The following is a 26,673-nucleotide window of genomic DNA, read 5'->3' as shown; positions in this document are numbered from 1 at the left end:
TAATTCTGTTTAATGACATAGATACAAGGTTGTTATAACATTGTTTGCAATGGTAAAAGATGAGAAAAAACTATAAATGTCTCAGTAAAGAACTGGGTAAATATAAATTATCCATACAATAAAATATTTATCAACTGTAGAAAAGAATAAGGAAGCCAGGCATGGTGGCGCACACCTATAATCCCAGCACTTGGGAGGCTGAGGCGGGAGGATCACTGTGAGTTGGAGACTATCCTGGGCTACATAGTGAGTTCCAGGTCAGTCTCAACTACATAGTGAGACCCTGTCTCAAAAATTCAAAAAAAAAAAAAAAAAAAAAAAAAAAAAAAAAAAAAAAAAAAAAAGAAAAGAATAAGGAATGTTTTCCTGGATGGTTATGGAAATAGAAACTGAAAAAATAAAGTGTACATTTTTCTTATGTGTTCATTATGTGTGTAAAAAGGAATGAAAAAGTATATACATATATATGTATATTATACGTATACACAGATATCTGTGTATACCCAGATAACCTTTGTATGTTCATAAAATATCTCTGGGAAACTACACAAAACCTAGTAACATTGATTGCTTTTGGAGATAGAGATTGACATGAAGTTTTCACTGTATAGCTTTATTCTTTTTATTCTGCAACCCTTGGCTTTCAGATTTTTTTCTTTTTTTGGTAGTGGGGATTGAACTCGGGACCTTGCGCTTGCGAGGCAGGCGGTGGAACCACTGAGCTAAATCCCTGGCCCTCAGATTTTTTTTTTTTAATGGAATAAAGGTTGTAAATACCTTTGAGGATTAATTTTATGTTCTTTTGATTCACTGCTATCTTCCATTCTTTTTGTGCTAATTTAATTTCTTTCCAAAAATTCACTGTTATTGACATTTTCATTATGACTTGAGTGACAGGATGAGCCCAAGGAGAACAGAACTACTACTTAGGTAAACCGATACTCTTGATAAGAAAGAGAAGGCAGAATTTTTAAACTTCTATTTTATTTTCATTTTATTCATTAAATTATCTTCATGTTGAAAAGGTTAAAGAGGCAATATGGATTTCTAATTTCAGTAATTGCAGACTACTAGGTCTTTGAGTCCAGTTCTCCTTCTAGGAAAATACGCAGGAAGTATGAATATCTGCTTGAAGACACTGGGAGATAGATAATATATTTCCAGGAAATTCTTGCGAGAGGTATAAAGGTAGAGGTCCAAGGATGAGAGCTCTGTATGAGTGGGGAGCTTAAGACAAGAGACTGAAAAGTGCCTCTCTGGGCTACGGTGACAAAGATGAATGCTGAGGACTTACCAAGTACGAAGTAACCTGGTGTGAAGTCCATCTTCGCTGTGAAAACTAGGAAAGGTGATAGCCTAAAAGAAGGGCTTTCTAAAGTTTGGATCTTGAATGCCCCCCAAGGCCCATGTGTTTAAGACTTGATCCCCAGAGTAGTGTGAGAACCTTTAAGAGGGGGCCCAGTGGGAGGTCCTTGGATCCCTCCAGGGTGTGCTCTCAAAGAGCACTGTGGGACCCTAGTCCTTTCTCTGCTTCCCCTTCTCCCTCCCCTTCCGCCTCCTCTTTCACTTCCTGGCCCAGAGGTGAGCAGTTTTGCTTTGCCACAAGCTCCCATTTTGCTGTGTTGCTTCACCCAAAGCTACAGGGCCAACTGATGTGTACTAGAAACTTCAAGACTAAGCCATAATGAATGTTTTCTCGTTACAACTTGATTATCTCAGGTATTATAGTAATAGAAAGTTAACCAACACAAGGCCCTGTAGGAACTGCAGCTCAGCTTCAGAAACAGATCTGAGATCTGAATTCGATTAAGGTGACCCCATGGTGTTAGTATTCCTAGGTGTCTGCTAGAAACACAGGCAGAGATCTTCCCTAAAGGATCATTTTAGGCTTCAGATTATTTTTACAAACAATTTTTGGAAGAACGATTTCTGGCATGTGTCAAACGTAACCAGACACATAATGCGAAGAGTATATGAACAAAAATCAGAAGAAGCAACAGTAAAAATGGCTCCATAGGGATGACAGATTTGGAATTACTAATTAAAGCTGTTGTAAAACCAAAGCAAAAAGAAATAGCAAGTCCGGGGTGGTGGTGCATACCTCCCTGCACTCAGGAAGCTGAGGCAGGAGGATTTTAGGCAGGAGGAGATGACTGCAAGTTCAAGGCCATTCTTGCTACATAGTGAGTTCAAGGTCAGCCTGAACTGCAGAGCAAGACCCTGTCTCAAAAATAATAAATAAATAAAAATTTAAAAAGGAAATCTCGAAAGTAGCCAGAGGAAAAAATAGTCTGCCTTAAAATGTATGGTAATTAGACTGACTTCTGACTTCTGTAGAGAATAGTGAACGCTAGATTGTTTCTCAGCACTAAAAGAAAATAACTAGCAATTACAGAATTTTTTTCCACTGAAAATATTCTTTAAGGATGAAAATGGAAAAAAAGGTGCATTTAGACAATCGAAAACAAGATTTATTACCAGCAGACTGGTACCAGAGGAGTAACCAAATCCTTAGTAAGAATCAAAACAATCCCAGATGAAAGGAAAAGAGCAATTTAGTTTCTCTTGTTAACATATGTGCAAAAACTTGTCAACAAAATAACAGACTGAATTTGGAAATTCAGGCCAAGATGAATTTCCTTCCTTCCTTCCTTCCTTCCTTCCTTCCTTCCTTCCTTCCTTCCTTCCTTCCTTCCTTCCTTTCTTTCTTTCTTTCTGGTATTTGAGGCAGGGTCTCACTATGCAGTTTTGCACTTACTATGTAGCCCAGGCTGGCCTCAAATTTTCAGCAATCCTCCTGCCTCAGCCTCCTGAGTGTTGGGATTACAGGCATGGGCCACCACGACCAGCTCAAATTGAATTTTTTTAGAAATGCAAATTTAATATTTTTTTAAAAATCAGTGTAAATCACCATTGTACTACACTTGAGGAGAAAAAGTATAATCAACAGATGGATAAGAAAATGATAAAATTCAACATTTATCTATGGTTAAAGACTGACAAACTAGAGATAAAAAGAAACTGCTTTATGGCTGGGTGTGGTAGTGCAAACCTGTCATCCCAGCACTCGAGAGGCAGAGGCGGGAGGATCACTGTGAGTTCGAGACCAGCCTGGGCTACATAGTGAGTTTCAGAGCAGTCTCAACTATGTAGTGAGACCCTGTCTCAAAAAACCAAAAAAAGAAAAAACTTATTTAATTGGATAAAGCATATCTACAAAACAGCTACAATTAAACATCAAACGTAATAGTCTTTATAAGGTTTTGGGCTATGTACCCTCAAAATTTTTATTTATCATTTTACTAGATACTCCAGCTATTTCACTCATGCCAGAAAAATAAAAGATACAAAGATTACAAAGGGATTCTCTTGAATTCGTTGTTTGTAGGTGAAAAGTGTATACATGGAAAATCATAGTCTACAGATTGGAATTAATTGTATTGGAATTAATAAGTAATTTTGGCAGAACTGCTCAGCATACAGAATTGTATTACATTTATATAATCTCAGCAACAAAATAAAAAATGTAAAAATATTATTTTACTGTGTCATCAGCTTTTCATCGCTCACTGAATGCCTGAGACAAGCTACTATTTGTGAAGAAAAGAGGTTTACTTAGGTCTCGATTTTGGAAGTTCGAAGTCCAAATGGCATAATACGTACTCTGTGGCAGGCGCCGTCCCTTGGCCCCATCATCTCCTGGTGTGTAGCAGTGGTCACACCTAGAATAGGAAGCAGAGAACTAGAGCAGCTAGGCACCATTTTTTTTGGTTCGGGGGATTGAACTCTGGTCCTTGCGCTTGCAAGGCAGGCCACCGAACCGCTGACCTAAATCCCAGGCCCTTGTTTTTTGTTTTTTGAGACAGGGCATCACTATGTAGTTGAGACTGATGTGGAACTCACTATGTAGCCCAGGCTGGTCTCGAACTCACTGCGATCCTCCTATCTCAGCCTCCCAAGTGCTGGGATTACAGGCGTGCACCACCATGCCTGGCCTTAAATGTAACTTTCGTATATATTGGAAAACCAATTTATGTGACTCCATGGTACGCCTGTACAATACCTCCTGGGAAAATATTTTCTGGATTGCTATACAGTGACGGACTTCTCAAACAGGACATATAAAGCTGTACTAAACTGCCATGGTATTTTTTTTTTTTTGTCTTTGTTTTTGCTCATTCAGACTCCTCTGCCTGCAGTTACCTCTGCCTGCAGTTCCCTTACCAATTGATTTGTCCAAATCCTACTTATTCTTTAGGACAGCATAAATGAGATGGGCATGGTGGCACACACCTGTAACCCCGATGACTTGAGAGGCTGAGGCAGAAGTATCACAAGTTTGAGGGCAGCATGGGCAATTAGTACAACCCTGTCTCAAAAATAAAAAAAGGCCTGGGGTTGAACCCCCAGTACTGCGGATGGGGGAAGACAGCATAATTGTCATCTATTTCAGGAAAGCTTTTACACATCTCTTCCTAAGATAAAGTATCTGTATTTCTGTGATACCTAGAGCATAATTCTAAATGATACTATGTATATGTATATATTCATAATTATCTGTTTATGAGTTCATCTTCCTTGGTAGACTGAGATCTTTGAGGGTAAAAATTATGCCTAGGTTAACTTTATATTCCTAGCATGGAAAACAGTGCCTGACACATAGTAGAGGACCAGGTAGTATTGTTGAATTGAGACAGGGTCAGTTTGTAATGTGATTTCCCCTGCTGTATGGTTCCCATGTATATACGGTATTTTGATTTTGGCAAAATGTTGGGAAGACTGATGCTAAAGGACAGAGTCAGTGGTCTGCTTTAAATGGATGAAGATCATTGTTGAGTAAAAAAAAGTAGGTTAAATTGTATGTGTAATATGAATGAATTTTTTAACCAAAAAAGGTAACCTTTTTTTTGTTTTGTTTTGTTTTGGTTTTGAGACAGAGTCTTGCTATGTAGTTCAGGCTGGCTTGCACTCACTGTGTAGCCCAGGCTGGCCTTGAACTCACAGCGATTCTCCTGCCTCAGCCTCCCAAGGGCTGGGATTACAGGCGTGCATCACCACACCCAGCCTACTCACACTTTCAGAGATTTCAATCCATGGTTGGCTAACTCCATTACTTTTCGGCCTGTAGTGAGGCAGGAACATGGCACAAGGGTGTGGTGTATAGTAAAGTTGCTTACCTCATGGCAGCCAGGAAGCAGAAAAAGAGGTAGAGAGGAAGAGACAGGGACAGGGGTATACCTTTCAAAGGCATGCCTCCAGTAACCTTCCTCCTACTGAACCCCACATGGTTTCCATTTCCTCCCAGTGTGGCCTCAATTCTGATCTTATAAATGGATTAACCCATGGATGAAATTAGAGCCCTCGTGATCTGGTTGTCTGCTGAAATCCCTATCTCTGGACACATGAGATTTCTGGGGGACATTTAGATTTAATCCATAACAGACTTGTTCGGAGATTTTTCTTTTTTAATGTAGTCATTTATTAGTATAAATCCCCCTCAAAACTGCTTTGCTGCATCCTGTAGATTTTGGTATATTGTGTTTCCATTGCTGTTTGTCTCAAGATGTTTTTTCCCCCCAGTGCTGGGGAATGAACTCAGGGCCTTGTGTGGAGCCATCAAGTGCTTAACCACTTAGCTACATCCCCAGCCTATCTCAGGATAATTTTACATTTCCCTTGTAATTTTTTCTCTGACTCATTGGTTATTCAGGAGCATATTGTTTAGTTTATACATATTTGTGAAACTTCCAAAGTTTCTTCTGTTATTAATTTCAACTTTCATACTTTTATAGACAGAAACAATATTTCATAAAATTTCTACCTTAAATTTGTGAAGGTTTTGTGTGTGTGTGGGTGTGTGTGGCCCAACATGTGGTCTGTCCTGGAGAGTGTTCCTTGTGTGTCAGAGAAGAATTTATCTTCTTTTGGGTGGAAAGTTCTCTATATGTTTGTTAGATCCTTTGGTGGATTGACTAATGGGCAACTTGGAACACTCAGTGGAACTGAATTGGTGTGGTTTAGGTGTATGAGACCCACCTGAGGATGGTTGCAAACAGCATTTAAAAAAAAACTGGAGGGGAAGATCTTGGCCTGTTGATTTTCTAGGAGAAGCTTGCTGTGGTTGGTTTTCCTGATGCGAACTTGACTGTTCTCATTGGAGAAGGAGCTCAGAGCCTTGCTGATGCTGGGAATGGCTGCTGTTCGTGTTAGGGGAGCCCTGATCTTCACTGTGAGCATGACTTGCTGGCTCTAATGTGGACACCTCAGCCTGGTGGCACAGATCCTTCACCCCACTGGCGCAGATTTTCTGGCTTCCACCACTGGCCTTTGGGCCTTCTGGGTGCAGATCCTCAATACAGACAGCCATGAGACTGGTGGGCTCTAGGCCACCACCTGGCCTCAGGGAGGACATTGCCTTAGAGTCTAGGTGTTCGGCTGGACTTGTGTGGGACACTGCTGTGGGATCCAGGCCCTTGGCTGGATTCTTTGGGTGTCTAGGGTGCAGCTAATCTCTTCCACTCCTCTGCATTTGACTTTTTAATCCTGTAAATTACATGTCCTGCATTAAATCTGTTCCCTTGCCAACCCTGACTACAACAGGTTCCTTCGGTCTAATATTTTTAATTTTCTGTCTTGTTAGTCTGTCGTTGAAAGTGAATCCTACTGTTACTGTGTTGCTACATACTTGTCTTCATGGCCATTATTATTTGCTTGATACATCTAGATACTGTGATGTTGGATGCACATATATTTATAATTGCTATGTCCTTTTGATAGATTGACCCCTTTTTCGTAGATAGATTGCCCTTCTTTGTGACAATTTTTGACTTGAAATCTATCTTATCTAAATATAGCCACCTTTGTTCTCTTTTGGTTACCATTTGCTGGGATATCTTTTTCTTTTTTCATTCTCTCATTTTGAGTCTGTGTGTGGCTTCACATTTAAAATAAGTCTTCTGTAAACAGTGCTCATGAAATATATATTTGCGTGTGTGTACGTATGTGTGTATTTATCCATTTTCTGCTTCTGTAACACTGTATAAGCTGGATGTGGTAGTGCACGCCTGTAATCCCAGCACTCAGGAGGCTGAGACAAGAGGATCTCTGAGAGTTCAGGGCCAGCCTGGGTCACATCTGGACAGGGCCTTCTTGCTGTGTCCTCTCATGGCAGAAGATTGAAGGGCAACAGAGCACACGAGAAAGAGGTGAGGGGAAGGGGACTGAACTCACCCTTTCATCAGAACCCCACTTCTGTAATAATGAACCTGTCTCACAGTAACTAACCCAGTACTGTGATGAAGAGGGCAGAGCCTCTGTAAATACTGAGTCTCGTGCAAAGAAGAACTAGGCCTCCTTAGAGAAGTGGCCAATTATAGGTCCAGAGCAGGGCATGTATAAGGTGAGGCTGGAACTTTTGCCATAAGCAAGACTGCTGTGGTCTTGTTAAAGGAACACAGGAGCCAACCCTAAGGAGCTTCCAGAGATCCAAACTAGGAAAACCTGAGGCATGTGATAATACAGTTCTTTTTATATTAATTCTGGAAAATGTTTAATATTTGGTGCAGTTCTTTTTAGAAATACACCACACATAAATACACACACATATTTATATATATTATATGTATAAATGTATTTCAGAAAGGGTATATACATCAAACAAGGGTCTGTTTGATGACTTAGTGGTGTGTGTGTGTGTGTGTGTGTGTGTGTGTATCTTTTTGGTATCAGGGTTTGAACTCAGGACCTTGTGCTTTTGAGGCAGGTGGTGGAACCACTGAGCTAAATCCCTGGCCCTAATAGTATCTGTTTTATGGGAATTATAGTTGTTTGTGTTTTTGTGGTTATTTTTCTTGTCTGTATTTCTTGATTTTTCAGTGAGTAATGAATTCTTTGTAGATTTAAAAACTTTTTTTTTTTTGGTACCAGATATTGTTGAACTCGTATACTTGCACTTGCGAGGCAGGCAGCGGAACCACTGAGCTAAATCCCGGGCCTCATTTTAAAATATTTCAAATGAAATGAAGTCTGGGAGTTTAAATGCAAATTTTTTGTTCCTGCAGAATGTTTTCATATCTGTATGTAGTTTGTTCAATAATGAGCAAAGCAGTAGGAATGTAATTTTTAAAAATTGAAATAAATAATAAGGGCAAAAAAGTCCTGAATTTAAATGAAAAAGCCAATTATTTTACAAAAATCTGTCTCAAAACCAGAGCATAATAGAGAGTGGGCTTGGAAAAAATAATTCATTTTTCGAAGCCCTGGAGATCTTGATTGACTTTTTAAGTCAACAGGGTAAGTTTGCAGTTAAAATATAGTGGTTGGCTAGGTTGTTATGCCAAGAACTATGTTATTAATGAGAGATTATTGTTGGTGTACTTGGCACGACAGGTCTTGGTTCTCATTCACACTATAAATATTTGAAAGGGTGTTGTGGGGAGGAGTGATGAAAGACAGAATTTATTAGGAAGTAGATTCCATTAGGTCAACACAGGAGAGATCTCTGTATTCAGATTATCCCTCCGGAATGGGCCTCTTTACGGAACAGCTGATGAGCATCTTAGACTCAGTTCTTTTGGGGGAGAAAAATGAGGTGGTATGAGTGCTAAGGTCTTTCTACCTATAAGATTGAATTGGAAGAAAGATAAATAGATGTTATTCACATATAAGACATAGAGACTAGATTCAGGTTGGATCACAAATCCTGTCATTTTTACTTTTATGTGTCTACCAAACTCTGACACACTCAGTGTTTGGGGTTTACTTTGTGAAGTGGTAACTTGTATTGGGACGTGAACTTGGGGCTTCATTTTCCTGTATCTTAACCCAAAGAGGCAGAACTAAGGGCTGTCTTTATGTCCTAAACCATATGCTATCTCAGTCTTCAAGAAGAGGCTACACGAGCAAACCATGAAACTAAGGAGCACTGATGACTAAGAACATAGCTGCTTGAGTTTGAATCCTATCTCTGTGCTTTTGTTCGCTTACCTGCAAAATGGCAGTGTGACAGTAACCTGTAGGCTTGTGGAGAGCTTAGGAATTGAACCTTCATTATGCATTTCACCTATATACTCCTTGAGGGCCCTCATTATTCAGTAAATCATTAGTGAATAAATGAATGAATCAGTCAATGAAAGGAACCTGCAAGAGTCCTTTACCTGACCACGGGTACGGTGACCTGAGCTTACTGAATGTAGAGGTGACTCTACTGTGACAGTAAATTTAGTTCATCTTACATCTCAATCTGCTTTCTATGTTCTGCCTCATTTACCTATTTACTTTCTGAGAAATACAATTCTTGTAGGATTAATTTTGTGGGACTTTTTTTAACAAAATATTTTATCTTTTTATTACTGGCCTGGGGATTTAGCTCAGTGGCGCTGTGCCTGCCTCACAAGCACAAGGTCCTGAGTTCAATCCCTGGTAGCAAAAAAAAAAAAAAAAAAAAAAAAAAAAGAATGAGTTATGGTTATCTGAGACTACTTAGAAGTGAAGACTTGAATAATTTTTGTGCTAGCCCTCTGAGAGTATAAAGTTTATGCCCCAATTTTTTTTTGGGGGGAAAGAGGAAGTTGATTGAATCTGGTAGTTTTGTTTTAAAGATATAAGATAATTGTGGCTCTGTTCCCTCTCATATACTAAATCCTTTTCATGATTTTTCTAGAGGATGGAGATCTAGAAAACACCAAGTCCACCTCTTCATTGGCTTCTGCCTCTGATCCAGCACCCCATTCCTCACCTCCCAGGTAGGAACAAGCAACTGCTCTGAATAAAGCACTTGTAGAAGTTTTCTTATGACAATAAATGCATTGCAAAAAGAAGTATCTGTAATGATTATAGAAGTTACTTTCATCACATATTTCTATTTGATAAATATTGTACTAGATATTAAAATGTATGATCTTATTGACCTTTATAATAACCACAGTGAAATAAGTATACCTGCTTTTTTGTTTTTTGGGTTTTTTTTTCCTTTTCTTTTTTTTCTGGTACTGGGGATCAAACTCAGGACCTTACACTTGGGAGGCAGGCACAGCACCACTGAGCTAACTCCCCAGCTATACCTGCTTTTTATTAAGATGAAGAAGTAAACAGCGAGTTTAATAATTTGCCCAAGTTCCCGTAGCTATATGTAATCCTCATAACTGGTAATACAGGGTTTTGAGTTCTGTGCTTAGAGCTACTGGTTTACTCTATGTGAAAATCCTCCTCAGCTTTGGTTCTGTGAAATGATTCATATTCTCATTGAATCCCCCAAGGAGAACTCCTTTCTTTCTTCCTGCTACTGTTCTTTCCTGCATGTGTTAATGTGGAAGCTTTTTGGAGTATAAGTTTTGGGGCAGAACTGTTTTACCCTTATACATGTAAATACATTTTTGAGAGAGAAATGCGGAGCATTCTTAGACAAAAGGATATTTTTTTGTTTTGTTTTGTTTTGGTTTTTGAGATAGGGTCTCACTATGTAGTTGCGACTGACTTGGAACTCACAGCGATCCTCCTGCCTCAGCCTCCCAAGTAGTGGGATTACAGGTGTGTGCTACCACGTCCAGCCAGAGATTTAATTTTAAAGACATATTTCTAATACCTTGTAAGTGAAGAAAAAATCCAGCGAGTAGGGCACTGGAAGCTTATTGCTTGTGTTTCGCATCTATTGGAAATGGAAATGATACAACATTCTGACTTTTCTAGGGAGGCTGGCCAGCTGGCCAGGCTCTCCTCACCCTTTGGGCTGGTCTTCTGGTCCGGGTCAGCACAAACAAGAAGGCTTATTTAATGTGGAGGTTTTTTCTCTCCGTGCCTTATCACCAATATCAAGTGGTTTGTAATTTCTACTTCCCCAAATACCCTTCACTAATTCTCCAGAGCGTGAAATACAAATGTGAATATTAAATTTACATGGCTGTTGTGCATCCAGTTTAAAATATTTTTATAAGTAGAGCCATATTTGTTCAAAATAGTGTACACCAAGAAGAGGCTCAATTTCAAGTGTATTTACTTTTTGTGGTGCTGGACTTTGAACCCAAGACCTTATATGTCCTTGGCAAGAAACTCTGCCGCTGAGCTATACCCCCAGCCCAATTTTAGATGCCCTAGACAGTAAGGTCAGGCCAATGATTCAGAATAACTGTTGTAGTCTCTGCTTCCCACTATTATACGTGGTAGACTGATCCAAAATTCCTCTTTTGGTCCCAAATAAAAATTAACACATTCATTTATTCATTCAACAGGTATTTTTGTGTGTCTACTATTTATTTGTTCAATAGATACTTGTTGAGTGCCTACTATATACCTGATACTGTTCTGGGTACTGAAGATACCACAGATGAACATGTGGAACTTACATTCTAGTGGGGAGGGCAAGCAAAAAACAAGTGCAGCCTGACTCATGGAATCTGAGTGCCGTCACCTATAAGCTGTGTTGTACTCTTTTTAACTCTCAAGATAGCCTATTAGGGGGCCCCACACACACAGGGATACTTTCCACTTTGGTGGAAAGATAGAAAAATCCCACCACATAGAAAAGGATAGCAAAGAAACATGAGTGTCTCAAACTTGGCATTGTGTCAGGGAAGAGAAATAATACCACCCCTGAGAATATGAACCACAAGTCTGTAGTTGTCAGGGCCTACACAAAAACAAAACCCTGGAACAGATAAGTTACTTCACGTCGTCTGAGGTTGGTCATGTTCATGAGCAGTGGCAGGAGCACATGCAGATCTCCCGTGGGAGGACTCTGTGTCAGTCCAGGCCTGCGGCAGTTTGGAGACATCACTTTTTAAGATAGCCTGTATTTCACTTGTGTTAAAATCTAAAAGCAGTGCGCACCTGTACTCAACAAAATATGGTACATATTATGGGAAGCAGTAATAAATACAAAAAATAAAAATAAAAGCAGGGTAAGGGCGTAAAGAGTGATGGGAGCTGGGCAAGGTGGGACAAACCTGTAGTCCTAGCACTTGGGAGGCTGAGGCAGAGAGATCATGAAGTCGGGGCTGTATAGTGAGACCTTGTCTCAAAACAGACCAACTAGCAACAAAGAGTGATGCAGCAGGGAGGAGTGAGTGAGTTTATGGGTGGACATCTTGGAAACCTCTCAGAAAGTGATAAATGAGCAGAGAGCACAGGAGAGAAACCATAGTTAATTAGAGGACGAATACTGTAAGCAAGAGGCTCCCTCGAGTACAAAGACTCGGAAGTGGAAGATTGCTTGATGGGTTTGAGGTCTGTGGAGGACTCGGGAGGCCCTTGTCACTGGGGTGACCTGGGCAAAGCAGGCATTGTAGGAGCTCAAGACACCTGAGAATTCTATGCTCAGTCTTGGTTCTAGATGCCGTGCATACAGACGGGGTAACACCAAGTCCCTGGCATCAAGCCTGGCTCGTAGCGAAGGAGACAGGTAATAAAGAGTGTCAGGATACAGAATGGACTGGGATTTCTGAGTTTATCGTCATTGAAATAGGTAGGCGCACAGCAACTTACAGCTTACACTGTATAACCCAAGCAAGCCTTTCTAGTGACTTTCCTAGTCACCACCTCTTACTGATTATTCTAAGGTAGGTTGGAATGACTTGGATATTCCAAAAGATGTCTGATTTTCCTTATTTATGTTAATAAAGAAAAAAGACAGATGGGGAATGGGGGGGCCGGCCCTAAAGTAAATTTAAGTATAAAGTAAGTATAAATGTTTATATTTAAAAATTATTAAGGACTTGTTTACTGTATTAGAAATTAAAACTGAAAAATTAGGATATAATCATTTAAAGCAATAATTAACTACCTACATATTAATATAAATAGCACATGTTTAATGAAAAATAATAATTTCCATAGCAAAGTTATGTAGTAAGGACAAAAATGTAAATCTCTTTAATGTTCAGCTTAACAAAAGACAATTGAGTTCTCATCTCTGCTTCTGGATTTATTTTGTTGTGGTATCCACCTGTCCTGTAAAAATCTCTGGAAAATTCCACTGCACACTCTTGAGGGCATGAGAATGAAAAAAGAGAAGTAATTGTCTAGTATTATTATGATAAAGTTTTTGCTTTGCAGACTTCCCTCAGAAGGGTCTTGAGGTCCAGGGTACCCCAGGCCATATTTTAGTAACTGCTAATCTAAAAATTCCCTGTCACTTCTTATTGGCAACAGATTTTCAAAAGGTGTGAGGGATTGTGTTACAGTCCTGACACTTAACTCATTTTCTAGTTTCTCTAAAGCCAGGGGAAAAGGAAGAGAGCACAAATCATTCTCTTACTTCTTCAAAATCAGCTCTTCACAAAGTTGTGTTTTAAGTCATGCGATAGTTGTTTAATGTGCTTGAAAGGAAAGAAAGTCATTGTCCCCGGCAGTGAAATGGGATCGGGTATGAAGGGAAGCTGCTCTAAGATGCCCCTGGGAGAACTGTGGAGAGGGACTGCCTGCTAATAGGCTGCTTCTATCCAATGGCTTTGTGTGCAGGTCCAAGTTGGGAATGTAATTCTTCTTTCATTACAGCTCTTTGTGGGAAAATGGGCATGAGTCCGAGAGTGAGGAATACAGTTAGACTTACAGAGGCAGAGAGTAGAACAGGGTTTGGGGCAACTGGTCGAATTTGGAGATCCTGGTGAAAGGCCATAAGGTCAGTGTGACAGGAGAAATAAATTCTGAAGATCTTTGCATGGCATGCTGACTCTAGTTAATAATAATATATTTGCACTTAAAAATTGCCAAGAGACGCTGGCTGTGGAGACACAGAGGTCCACAGCGAGTATTGTACTGGCCCAAGTTCTTCGTAACCCATCCTGGAGTGCTTGGGATGTCACTGTCCAAAGAAATACTGACTGTGGGCAAGGAGACATGTGGGACAAGTTGCCAGTCAACTCTGAGCTTACTTTCAGAAAAGTCTGTACTCTTCCAACAGTTTAGATAAAGAGAAGTCCATTACTAGTCCAAGTTCAGAACTTTCTCCTGCAGATGGCCCAGGTGAATAAGAAGCTCAGAAAAGAAATGAAAGCTGCTCCCCTTGGTCATTTCAATATTGAAAATATTGACGGGGTCCTTGGCAAAGTTGTACAAATGGACGTGGCTTTATTTGAGATGAATCAGGCAGATTCAGTAGAAGATAGTTCACATAAGAGTTCCCAAGACAGTTCAAGGGAGAGTTCAGGGTCCAAGGGCAAGGATAACAATGTCACCTGTGAAGTCGCCATGGATCATATTATTTCTTAATTCAGAATATGGAAAAGGCAAAATTTATGTTTTGGACAGTCATGCACCTAAATACAAGGAACAGTGAAATAAATGATCTAGAAAGAAACAGGTGATATATACCTGCTAATTCTGTGAAAAAGAATGCAGTTCTGTGCTTTGTGTTTTTGGTACCTGTGTTGCTCTTATGTTTTAAAGAAAAACTTTAGACCAGCTTAACAGTTTGAGCAAAGAACAGTTCATGAATTGGGCAGAACTCAAAATGGAAAGGGGTTCAGAGAGCTCTGTTGTGTACAGAGAACAGCGTGTTTTTACAGCTGAACAAGAAATAAATTACAGAAATAACATAGTTACTTAGTTATTAGTTATTTCTATGATTAGTTACAGTGAGGCCTTTGCCTTGGTTGGACATGGGGGCTTGGGATTGGCTGAAACTCAGCTGCTTTTTTTGGCTGAAATTCAGCTATTTGTTACAAAAATACACTCCTTTTTCAGCTGTTAAAGATTTTTTTCTTTGTGAGTCAAGTTATGCACCCTGATTATACTTCCTTCTCTCAGTTTTGAACAGAAGGATGACTGTAGTTAACAAATAGTTATTCCAAAGTATCCAAAAGATTTTGGAATGTTTCTCTACAAAGGAATTATAATAAGTATTTGAAGTGATAGATATGCCAATTACCCTGGTTTGATCATTAAACATGTTTACAGGTATCAAAACAACACACTGTACCTCATGAATTTGTAAGGTTTGTGTCAATGTAGATAAATAAGAATACAAAAAATTGCTGAGAGAAGATTTTATATGTTTTCCTAACACGAGTAAGTATATAAGATGACAGGTATATTAATTTGCCTCATTTGATCATTTCACAGTTTACATATATCAAGACATCATATTATAGACAATAAGTGTAATTTTTATTAAAATTAAATAAACGGAATAACAGCAAAGAAAACCACACATGGAGTCAACCTCAGATAACTGAACTGTGTGTGTGTTTCCCATGGTTTCCACAGCCCAGGATGTAGCTTTGTCAGTCCATGTATCCTTACACCGTCACTGCTTTACTGTGGGCCAGTTCTGTCCTTGGCAGTTGGCAGCTGAGGTGACAATAAACCTGAAGGCAGAGAACAGGGGTGGGGAATGTTGTTTTATTTCAAATAGCCCTTAAATTGACGTGCTCTCATCCTCTGAGAGGCCACAGATGGTATCTCCAGGGAGTAAGGATGCCACGGAAGATATACGCAAAGCAGCTGGTACCTTGGAAAATCAGGCTTTGGTGGAACAGGATTTACTGCCTGCAGACCAGGCCCAGGTCCTCAACAAGGTAGGGAGAATATTCTGTGTCTCATATAAGGGGAGGGGTTCATGGTACCAAAATTTAGATACATAGGGGATGGGTCAGAATTAAAACCATTGCTGATTCCTGAACTCTGGTTCCCAGAGTTCTTTCCTTGCTCCTTTGGTCCATCTCATTTTTAATTATTTGGAGAATTATCTGTATCTCACTCAGGGCTCATTGTTGTGCTAGCACCCAGCAGGCACGTGTTCAAGCAGTGAAATATTAGAAGGAATATTCAGTAAAATCCTCATGATGTGATGAACCTTCAGTTATTAACTCTTAATCTCACTGTTTTATGGAAGCTCTATTTAGTATTTATGGTAGAAGAATGTATAAAAGTGGTATTTTTTTTTTTTTTGTACCAGACATTGAACTTGTGAGGCAAGTGGTGGAACCACTGGGCTAAATCTCTGGCCCCAGAAGTGGTATTAATAAGTAGTGGTCCTCATGGGAGGTGGAGGTTATTTGTAGTGTATTAGCATAGGTATTAGAATAAAAAAGACCAAACTATATCATTTGCATAATGCTTTATAGTTCACAGACATTTTTATCTACAGCACTTCATTTCCTCCTCAGAATACCCTTGTGAGATGGATACCATCACGTCCCCATTTAACAAATGACACTAAGACTAAGGGCTGTTATTAACTTTATTACGGCTGGGCGGCTAAATAAGTTGCAAACTAAATTCATTGTTTATCCTTTTGGAAAAGTACTCCTTAAAGCATACTAGCCAAAACCTGATTGGCTTCACTTAGCGATGGAGGTGCGAGCTGGAGGGCTTGCTCTCCTGAAACAAGTACTGGGAGAGCACACCTGGGATTTAGTTATTCTCACAATTCAGTTCCGCCTCTTCACTGGATTGCTGACTCGCTGACATGCTCTCCCCTGTGGGAAGTGGGTATAGATTTTTTTGTTGCATTTCTTGGAGAAGGGGAAGGAGATAGAGGTATAATATTGTGAAACGGCATAATCTGGGTGATAAGTAGGGAAACCCACTGTAGAGATTGCGGGCTTTGACGTGGTGAGCGAGGGCTGTGAGTATCAAGTGCCATTTTGTTCTTCCATGCAAATCAGATATCTGGCAACAAATATACTGTTCCAATGCAAATTCTAGAGCCCAGCGAAGATGAAATTGTAACTATTCATAGAACATTGTTAGGGACATAGAGGGTAAGACAACATGCGCTGAGGCGTGGATGAAAGAAAGGCAGAGAAAGGGGATAATGGAAGGAAAAAGAGACCAGGCATAGTGGCACATGCCTATAATTCCAGCGCTCCGGGACAGGAGAAGGAACACAAGTTTGAGGCCAGCCTGGGCATCTTAGTGAGACACTGTCTCAAAAAGGAAAATAAAAGTTCAGTGAGAAGACCCTGGGTTAAATCCCTAGTACCATGGGGAGGGAGGAAAGAAGGGAGACAGCTAGACAGACAGACACAGACTGGCAGTGATGCAGAACTAACCTCTGAGTGAGCAGTAGCACTCGATGTAGAAGTAACCCTTATAGCAGGAGCATGTGTGGCAGAATGAGAGTTGAGCTAAACCCCAGGTGTGACAGCTGCCATGTGAGAACCCACAGGGTGGTCCTGAGCAAGCTGACATGAGAACAAGGCATAGCCCAGGAATACTTCTGATGCAGAAATCAGTAACTAGCCCAGGGGATGTTTGTGGAGAAGGATTTTATACAGTCTGGATTAAAAGTTACAAAAGGTAGGAAAGCACAAGAAAGAATCTTTAAGCTAGGGAACATTTTGGTGACATTAAATATATAGAAGTGATTAGCAGTTTGTACCCAGAAGAAAAGAGACGGAATATTGAATAGCACATTAAGCTTTAAGTTGAGGGAGTGGAGGGCTGGGTGGGTCAGGCTTTGTTTGGAAAGAAGCTAATTGGAATCTGCCATTCTGATATGTCTTTAAACCAGTGTTCTATTATGCAGATGGCCAAATACCAAGTTCCAAAAAGATCTGGGGACATCATTATGATCCAGTCTGAGCATACAGGAACTATAGATGTTCTTTCCTCTGATTTGGAATCTGCAGATCTTCTGGGGGACCACAGAAAAGGTAAGACCTTTGGAAGTATGGAAAGTGTTTTGTTTGTTTTCAGTAGCTATGTAAAGAATACAGGCAGCTGGAAGGAAAGATGACTTGTGAAAGGAAGTGAGATAAACCAATAAAATGGCTTAGACTATGCTAATCTCCCTAAGCAAATGTCAGGTGTGATAGCATTTCCTCGGTTTCCTAGTAATCTGTCTGTCCTTTCAGTCTCCCCACCTCTGATGGCTCCTCCCTGCATCTGGACCTTTGCTAAGGTGAAGGAATTCAAAAGCAAGCTGGGCAAAGAGAAGAATAGCCGTCTGGTGGTGAAGCGGGGTGAGGTGGTGACCATCCGGGTACCCACCCATCCAGAGGGGAAGCGTGTCTGCTGGGAGTTTGCAACCGATGACTATGACATTGGCTTTGGAGTTTATTTTGACTGGACCCCAGTAACCAGCACTGACATAACCGTGCAGGTCAGTGAGTCCAGTGAGGATGAAGAGGAAGAAGAAGATGACGAGGAGGAGATTGAAGGTAAATAAAATTTTAACAATTTATAGTTTTCTTCTTTGGCTCAACCTAATTTTGAATGACCACTTCCTGGGTGGTAGTAGTCCTCTTCCTCAGAATGCACTCAAGGAGAATCCAGGAGCACTACAGGCGAGGGATCCAGCATAGCAAGCTGAAGTGGAATGGTGCAGGCCTAAGTCAGACCCTCAGAGAATATTCCGGTGGGGTTGGTATCGAGGCCTTAGTTGAAAGTTGACTCTTCTTTTACTCAGTACCTAGTCATTACAATTCTCCCTGTGAAGCTGGGGATTGGGTGGGGGCAGAGAGGGGGTGAGTCAGAATTTACTAGATTATGTATAAAACATTATTTTATATTATGTTTCTCTTGATTTGAGGATATTTATCCTCAGCCTGAAACCAAACAGAGTGATTATAATTTGCCAAATGTACCAATTCTGTCTCCTCCCAAACTGCCATAACTGACAACTGGTTTACTTTCTGCTTCATGTACAGAGCAGTTTTGAAAGTTTTTAAGAGTAGTCTCTGCGACATTCCAGTTTTTATTTGTAATATCTACTCAGAATGATCCTGAAACATTTTGAAAGGATAATCTAGGAGTTGGTTTTCAGCTTTAGCCTTAGTCCTTGATTTCTTATATAACCTTAAAATCAATCCTTTAACTTGCTCCTTCAAGACTGTAAGCCAAGCCTGAAAGTCTAGCGAGTCTGCAAGGAAATCTGTAGGTATTCATAGACGAGGAAGACCTTATATCTCAGTTGCTTTTTAGGTGAAAGTTTTAGGGTCACTCTGTGCAGTGTGTTTAATCTGCATTTCCTGCTTCTGTTAGGTAGTCCTTTCACCTAGTCAATGAAATAATTTTCAGATCTTTCCCTCTAAATGTCCTTTGCCCCCTCAGAAACATCCAGGTATCCAGACTTTATCAAGCTGTTATTATTTCTCAGTGGAGGCATCACTAGCATTTGAGATGGCTACCACTTTGTTGCAGATTTAGCACTCCTAGACCCTGAGGCACTGTTATTATCACTCAGTAGTCATTGTAATGCTTGAAAAGATTCACAAATTATTTTGAAACACCCATATCAGGGCTAATAGCATCCCGCAGGCGGAAGTCACAGGGTCCCCCTGGCCCACCCTTTTACCTTGAGGTGAAATTGTGCAGTGTCTAAACTCACACCACATACTCTGCTGTTTTGCTCTTGTAGAACCTGTCCCTGTGGGAGATGTGGAGAGAGGTTCCAGGAGCTCCCTGCGAGGTCGCTATGGGGAAGTCATGCCTGTGTACCGGCGGGACAGCCACCGAGATGTGCAGGCTGGCAGCCATGACTACCCTGGTGAGGGCATCTACCTGCTCAAGTTTGACAACTCCTACTCCCTGCTGCGCAACAAGACTCTCTACTTCCACATCTACTACACTAGCTGAAGGACACTGGGACAGGGGCAGGCCATGTTTGCTGGCTGCAGCAGGCTACGAGCTGGTGCCTCTTGTTTTGGATTGGCAAGAGCTGAAAGTGTGTGAGGCTCCTGGGCCTCCTGCCCTGCCTGGCATGCCTGACTTTTGGCCTCACGTAGCCTTTTCCCCTTCTTGGCTTCTGCAGTTGGTGGTGTAGAGTACCCCTGTTCTGTGGTCCCCGACTCATGCTCTTGTTGCTTCAAATTCCAGCAAAATCCCTCTCTGAAGGCACCTACCAGGCAAAAGCCTGAAGGGAAGTAGAATGTTATCTTTTTAAAATAGATTTATGTCGGTGCAAGGCTTATCATTCAGATTGCTGCTTGCTCGTGTAACACCAGTGCATTTGGTGGCACCCACCCTCTTTACTTTTTGAGGTGCCAGAAGAGGGTAAAGCACATTGTCCACGAGGGAGCCCAGCATCTTGGGTAGAGAGAGCTCTATCCAGCTTCTCACCACTGCCATATTCCTGCCTGCCGGGTTTTCTTGGTCTCTGGAACAGTCTGGGAGACCTCACTGCCTTGGACGGATATTATTATTCGTGGTAGTTAGACTCCTTTTCTTTTCTTTTTCTTAAGTCTGTGTTTTTGCCATACAGCAAGAACTTTCATGCAATCTAAAGTAGTATCAGCGTAACCTAAGATCTTCTGGGAAGAAAATTGGCTTCTGTCACTTCTTATTTCAAGAACTCTTTTTTTTTACCAAGGGTACCAGAAGTTAAATGCAGAAAGGGTGGAGATTAGGTACTGAATTGATGTCAGAACCTACCCCTTTGAAAGTCGTGTTAATTTTTGAAATATATATAATTAAGGTAGGAATGATATTATTTCAAAGAAAAGCTTAAAAAAAAAACCACTCCAGATACCCCACTGTTTTTTTTCCCTCCCATCTCTATGGTGGGAGTGTTATTTAGAAATTTTGCTTTAGAACCAAATTCAGTGCAACCCAATTAGGTTTCCAAAGTTTCTGGACTTAGGATTTTTGCATTGTGGCTTAAAGTTTTTGGTGTTCAGAGACCCTAAGGAAGGTGATAATGAGACATCACTTTACTGCTGATTGTATGTGTTCTTTACCTGACCAAAGCTTGCATTTCCCTGGTGAAAGCCTTTCTTACTCTGTTCACTCTGAGGCTCAGGAGCACCAGGGAGTGCAGCTGGTGCCAGGGCCTCAGGTGGAGAAGGAGCACCAGGTGAGGTGAGGCCCTCGGCAGTCGATTGTACCTCCTTGTTTCTTATTCCTCTGTTAAGTCTGTTACTCCTTTCCAGTTTTGAATAATTAGATTTATTTATTCCTTTCCTTATTTATTTTAGCATATTTCATTTTGCCTTTGAATCCATTTCCATCTGTTTCTCAGAAGGCTTCCCATCTGCTCTGAGCCAGAGGCCACTGCCTTTTCAGAGTTAAAATGATGACTGTAGGCGAATGTGGGAAGCCACTAAGTTCATTCCTGCAGGTCAGTCCTGTGAGACCTTGGAAGGAGTCTGGCCCTTCAGACATGGACAACTCTAGCCTACCCTGTATTTAGGTACAGCCCAGACTCTCTGTGAGGAATTCTAAGTGGTGAGGGAATCCACGCATTTGCTGGGATCTGAGCGCAGAGGAACTGACCGGCCGATCAGTGACTAGCTAATCACTATGATTCTGGGATTGTGTAGTCCTTCGCCTCCTCTGACTCCTGTCCTGGGTAGTCTCCTTCAGCTCATGCCTTCATTATATGGATGCCTCACTTCGTCCTCCCCGTAAAGCAGTCACTGTAAGAGCAGGACTCCCTCAATAGTTGGGTCGTAGCATATTGTCAGGAACAAGGGGCAATACATCCTGACCCCTGTCCCCCGGAAGCAAAGCCCTGAGAAGGATAGCGTGTTGTGGATGGCCTTAGCATTCCTATTCTCCCAGCAGCATCACACTTCCATTATTTAATCATCGCAGATGTATTTTTTTGTTGTTGTTTGTTTGGTTTGGTTTGGTTTTTTTGCGGTACTGGGGATAGAACTCAGGACCTTGTGCTTGCAAGGCAAGCGCAGCAGCTCTGAGCTACATCCCCCGCCCTATAGATGTATTTTGTAGATTACACTGGCCAAAATTTATGTACGTTGTAATAAATTATTTGAGGGACTGTTTGTGCAGTGAAAAGCAGATTTGTTCTGCATCACCTCATCAGATAGCTGGGTGAACTCTCTTTCATCACCGAAGTTGAATCATGCCTTAGGTAATTGAATAGAATCTTTGTTAAATAATTTTCTACTGAGCTGTTTTCTAGTCAGCAAAAGCCTCGCTTATTTTTCCTATTTATTATTAACTTCTGACTTTCTTTCCAAATGGAGCTATCAGGTCAGACATAGTAAGCTCCCAAGGATAATACGTATTAATTTTTACTTTCACCATGGAATTGTCTTTGCTTATTTTCTTTTGAATCCTATTTTTGTTGCATCAGGGAAGCTAAAGACTTGTTCTCATCACTGTCATGTGCCTTGTACTCTCTGGCCCCTTTTGAAGTCCTGGGCATTGTTACATTATATTCCTTACTGTTTTTTTCTCAGTGGGGTTTCTTTGTTCCAGTAGCACAAAATAGCTTGAAGAAGATATTTTCACTGTTGAATGGATTCATTGTTCTCATACTAAATTTCTAAAATAATTGAACTTTAGGAACAAACTATTATTTACTGAAGCACAGGTAATTACTGAGAACTCATGGCCCAGCAAATTCTAGAGGTTGTCGCTCCCTTGGTCCCTTCCTATTCAAGTTTATAGAACCAATAATGAAAAATCATTTGCCTTCATGCTCACTCTGTTCCCTAGAGTACAAATAAATATTAAACAGTTAAAGAAATCGCTTCATAGTATGGCAGAGATTGGAATTCTCTACACAGAGCGGCTGGGTTCTTAAATTTCTTTACTTTGTTTCATTTTGCTGCTTTGTTGAGAGATGAAACTTTTAGAAAAGAAAACTTGGCCAGGGGATTTAGCTCAGTGCTGGCTGGAAAGCGCAAGGTCCTGAGTTTGATCCCCTATACAACAAAGAAAGACAGCTTTGCGCAAGGTCCTGAGTTTGATCCCCTATACAACAAAGAAAAAGACAGCTTTTTTTTTTTTTCTCTGAGACAGGGTCTTGCTCTTAGTTCAGGTGGGCCTTGAACTCACTATGTAGCCCAGGTTGGCCTCAAACTTTAGCAATCCTCCTGCCTCAGCCTCCTAAGTGCTGGGATTATAGGCATGTGCCACCATGCCTGGCTAGGAAGACATATTTAAAGTGTTATTTTTTCCAGCATTTTATTGTGAAAATTCTCAACAAACAAAAAAAAGTATAAACACACACTCATATGGCACATAAAATTTAAAATTATCCACTGCTACTTTTTTTTTTTTTATTTACTTTTGTTTTGGTTTGGCTTTTTTGAGGCAGGATCTCACTGTGTAGTTCAGGCTGACCTTGAACTCACTATGTAACTCAGGTTGGCTTCAAACTTATGGTGATCCTTCTGCCTCTGCTTTCCGAGTGCTGGGATTACAGGTACGCAGCACCAAGTTTGGCTTTAATTGCTAATTTTGTTTTTTGGTACTGGGGATTGAACTTGGGTCCTTGTGCTTGTAAGGCACGCGGCAGAACCTCTGAGCTAAATCCCCAGTCCTTTCACTGCTAATTTTGGGGCGAGGGGGGTTGAGACAGGGTCTCACTATGTAGTTGAGACTGACTTGGAACTCACTATGTAGCCCAGGCTGGTCTCGAACTTTTTGGGGGGTTTTTTGAGACAGGGTCTCACTGTGTAGTTCAGACTGCCCTGGAACTCACTGTGTAGCCCAGGTTGGTCTTGAACTCACAGCAATCCTCCTGCCTCAGCCTCCCGAGTGCTGGGATTACAGGTGTGCGCCACCACGCCCGGCTAACTGCTAATTGTTTAAATAAGGATGATTTCAACTCATTTCTCTTGGCAAGTGTCCAGTTAAAGAATGTTTCCTGTGCGTATCAAGTCTCCTGTGTGAGAGTGCCTTGGTTTTTTGCAGGCCTGTTTCATCAACATGGTTTACTTGGGATGTCACTGGTCTTGTTCTCCATCTTTCAAAACTTATGCTGAATTTCTCCCTTCCCTCAGGCTATGATCTCCACCATTTTCCTTTCTAACTGGCATGTCAGTGTGAAGGTACTTGAGAAGCTGCTCTTCAGACTTTTATTCTAATCTGCATTGCTTTATGATACATGCTCAGGACTAAATTCAATCCTTAGATAACATGTAGCTTTATTACAAGTCGATAGCAACTTGAAGTTAGAATATTTTTTCTTAATGAATTGATTCATGCTTTTTAAAAATATTTTTTATCTGTTATATAAGAAAGTAAAATGGACTTTTAAAAGTGCATATTGTCCCATTATAATGTGGATGTAGAAGAGCTACATCTGTGAGCACATTAAGTCTTATGTTAATCAATTGAATTGGGTATTGTGAATTTTTTTTTTGTTGTACTAGGGATTGAACTTGGGACCCTACGTTTGTAAGGCAGGCAGCAGAACCACTGAGCTAAATCCCCGGCCCTTGTGAAATTCATAATACATAAATTTACAACATAAATATTTTGATGAGCCCCTATTCAGTCCCTCTTTAATGGGATTCAGGAAAATCCAAACCCTAGTCTGTATTTTGTGTGTGTGTGTGTGTGTGTGTGTGTGTGTGTGTGTGTGTATTTTTTTTTTTGTACCAGAGATTGAACTCCGGTCCTTGTACTTGCGAGGCAGGCAGTGGAACCACTGAGCTAAATCCCCGGCTCCTTTTCTATACATTTTTGAAGACCATTTCTCTGCAAAAAATTGCTTTTTTTTTTGGTACTGGGGATTGAATTCCAGTCCTTGTGCTTGTGAGGCAGGCAACAGAACCACTGAGCTAAATCCCAGGCCCGGAAAATTGCTTTTTAACCTCAAGGTCTGTGGTTTTAAGGTGTGGAGTTGAATAACTCCAGTATACACATGAAAGACTTGTTTCAGTGGAGAATGAGAGAGGGGCAGAAGTTAAAGCAATTTTGTGCCACCTGAGAACTGCCTTTAAATTGATAGCAAGGACTGAAAGCAAAAGAGGAAAGCAGAGGTCTCAAACATATTTAGGAATTTTGCTTTTACCCTAATTTAATTTAATATGTTACTTTGCATTTTGTTCATTAGAATTGTTCTTTAACCCAGAAGCATTACGAGTTCTCCTTGTGTATGTTAAGAATTCCCAGATCCCTTTATGTTCTAACAGGATCAACTAAAAGGTTTCTTTTCTTTTTGCAGTACTGGAGATCGAATCCAGCCCGTTTAATTTATTTTTTATTTTGAGACAGGGCCTCACTAAGTTGCCCGCACTGGGCTCCAATTTGAGGTTCTCCCGCCTCAGCCTCTTAGAGTGCTAGGACTACAGGCGTGCACCTACCACACTCAGCTTATTTTTGAGGACGCCTCTGCTAAATGTAATCCTGACCCGAGGATTGATTTTATCTCTGTTCTTTGGGATTTAAGAGTCTGCCATGAAAAACATATAGAAAAAGGCAGAGAGGAGTTAATTCCATCTGTGGTACTGTAGCCACAACTGGTTTTGGATACGGATGGAATAGATTCATTTGATCATTACCTAAGAGCCTAAACCATATGAGTAGGTTTGGATAACAGGTAGGCCCAGTGAAGCCCATCACATTGGTAACTTTAACCTATGTGAGATGGGTGCACACAAAGCAGTAAGTTGAACACAACACAGTTTTTTCTCTCCATCATAGGACCTCTGTTTAGTTTCCCTTGGGAGCTAAAAAAAGATGCACATCAACCTGTTTAACTAGTTTCTTTTGTGGGGGGCGAGGGTTGTTTTCAGACAGGGTGTCACTATGTAGTTGAAACTGACCTGGAACTCCCAGGCTGGTCTTGAACTCACAGCGATCCTCCTGCCTCAGCCTCCCAAGTGCGGGGATTATGCACTAGCATGCCTAGCAGTTTAACTAGTTTCTATCTAGGTTAACTGTAGAATGCGTAGATACCAAAATCTGCTGGAAAAGGGAAGAGTAGCCATCCCTGCAGAGTCTTGGTGCTTCTGCCTGAAGGAAGGCAATTCCATTTTGTTGCTGTGTGAGGGGCAGGTAGCTCATTAAAGGATGTATGTTCTTTACAGGGAGCAAGTCCTTGTATCCATTGTGTTTGTGCTCAGTGAGTCATCACATGTGCTTCTTTGGAGAGTAGAAAATGAGTATCAAAGCCAGTGACAAGTGGGCCAGGGATTTAGCCCAGTGGTTCCACTGCCTGCCTTGCAAGTGTAAGGTCCCAAGTTCAATCCCCAATATAAAAAAAAGAAAAAAGTCACAAGTATCTGCTTTCCAGTGACCTAAGTACTCTTTTTGGGAATAGGAGGAGATATTTAGGCAAGAACTGCTTTGGCTGTGTGTGTTATGGTGATGGTTAGTGGCAGTTCTTTGCTCTGTGGAACTCCACCTACATAAATCCCTAAACATCACCTCAGCTATCAGAGGTGATGAGGTTAGGCCGCAGTGTCTGACCAAAGGTTAGAAAACTTTGCTAAGCACTGCATAGCCAGATTTCAGACTCCGCTCTCTAGAATGTGCATTGTCCCCACTTGAACCAGGAAGGTTACCCAGAGGCTTTCCTGTTTGAATCCCTTGTATTGAAGCTAAAAAAAACCACAGTTAATGGCCTAAAGCTTGATATAGTATGGACACTATGGCTCATTTAAAATTCTTCATTCCTCACAAACTAAGTGCAAAGGTAAGAAAAGTGGCTTTGAAGTTGTTTGTAATCCTGGTCACTGGTTTGAACGCCTGATCTGATTTCTACTCTGTGCACCATAATTTCTTATAGGCCCCAGGCATGTGGATCACGTATCATGTCATTACTCTTCTTCCTTCTCAGTCAGTCAGAGTTTTCAGTGATATAAAAGCCCGCTGCGGCATACGTCCTGTAAGTGTGCCACCACTGTTCTCAGACATGTTGAAAACATGTCCTAGAAATCTAGAGATACGGGCTATTTTATGAAATTTCACAGTTTTCTTATCATTTAAGCAGATTATATATATATGAAATTGCTTTCAGGGACTGTATTTTCTAAAGTTTTGATAGAGGATTGTAGACCGTTCTGAAGATTTAGGTTAGAATATATTGTACAT

At 40.8% G+C, this 26,673-nt stretch overlaps 1 protein-coding gene across 2 annotated transcripts in view; it reads left to right on the top strand.

The window, feature by feature from the left end:
- The window catches only part of Tmed8 (transmembrane p24 trafficking protein family member 8), a 29,124-nt gene extending 6,630 nt beyond the window's left edge, over positions 1-22,494 (top strand). The window contains exons 2-6 of one of the 2 annotated variants that reach the window (XM_019204320.2): positions 9,662-9,743; positions 15,380-15,509; positions 17,450-17,591; positions 17,793-18,098; positions 19,298-22,494. In XM_019204320.2, coding sequence (XP_019059865.1) covers positions 15,387-15,509; positions 17,450-17,591; positions 17,793-18,098; positions 19,298-19,515 — 789 coding nt within the window. In that variant the 5' untranslated portion in view covers positions 9,662-9,743; positions 15,380-15,386 and the 3' untranslated portion in view covers positions 19,516-22,494. The remainder of the gene's footprint in view (positions 1-9,661; positions 9,744-15,379; positions 15,510-17,449; positions 17,592-17,792; positions 18,099-19,297) is intronic. The other variant, XM_019204321.2, reaches the window with a different exon arrangement.
- The last annotated feature ends 4,179 nt before the right edge of the window (positions 22,495-26,673 follow it).

This window comes from Fukomys damarensis, unplaced genomic scaffold, assembly GCF_012274545.1.
Source record: "Fukomys damarensis isolate Sample0158 unplaced genomic scaffold, DMR_v1.0_HiC HiC_scaffold_21, whole genome shotgun sequence".
Taxonomy (NCBI): Eukaryota; Metazoa; Chordata; class Mammalia; order Rodentia; family Bathyergidae; genus Fukomys; species Fukomys damarensis.
This window is presented reverse-complemented; position numbering and strand designations above follow the sequence as displayed.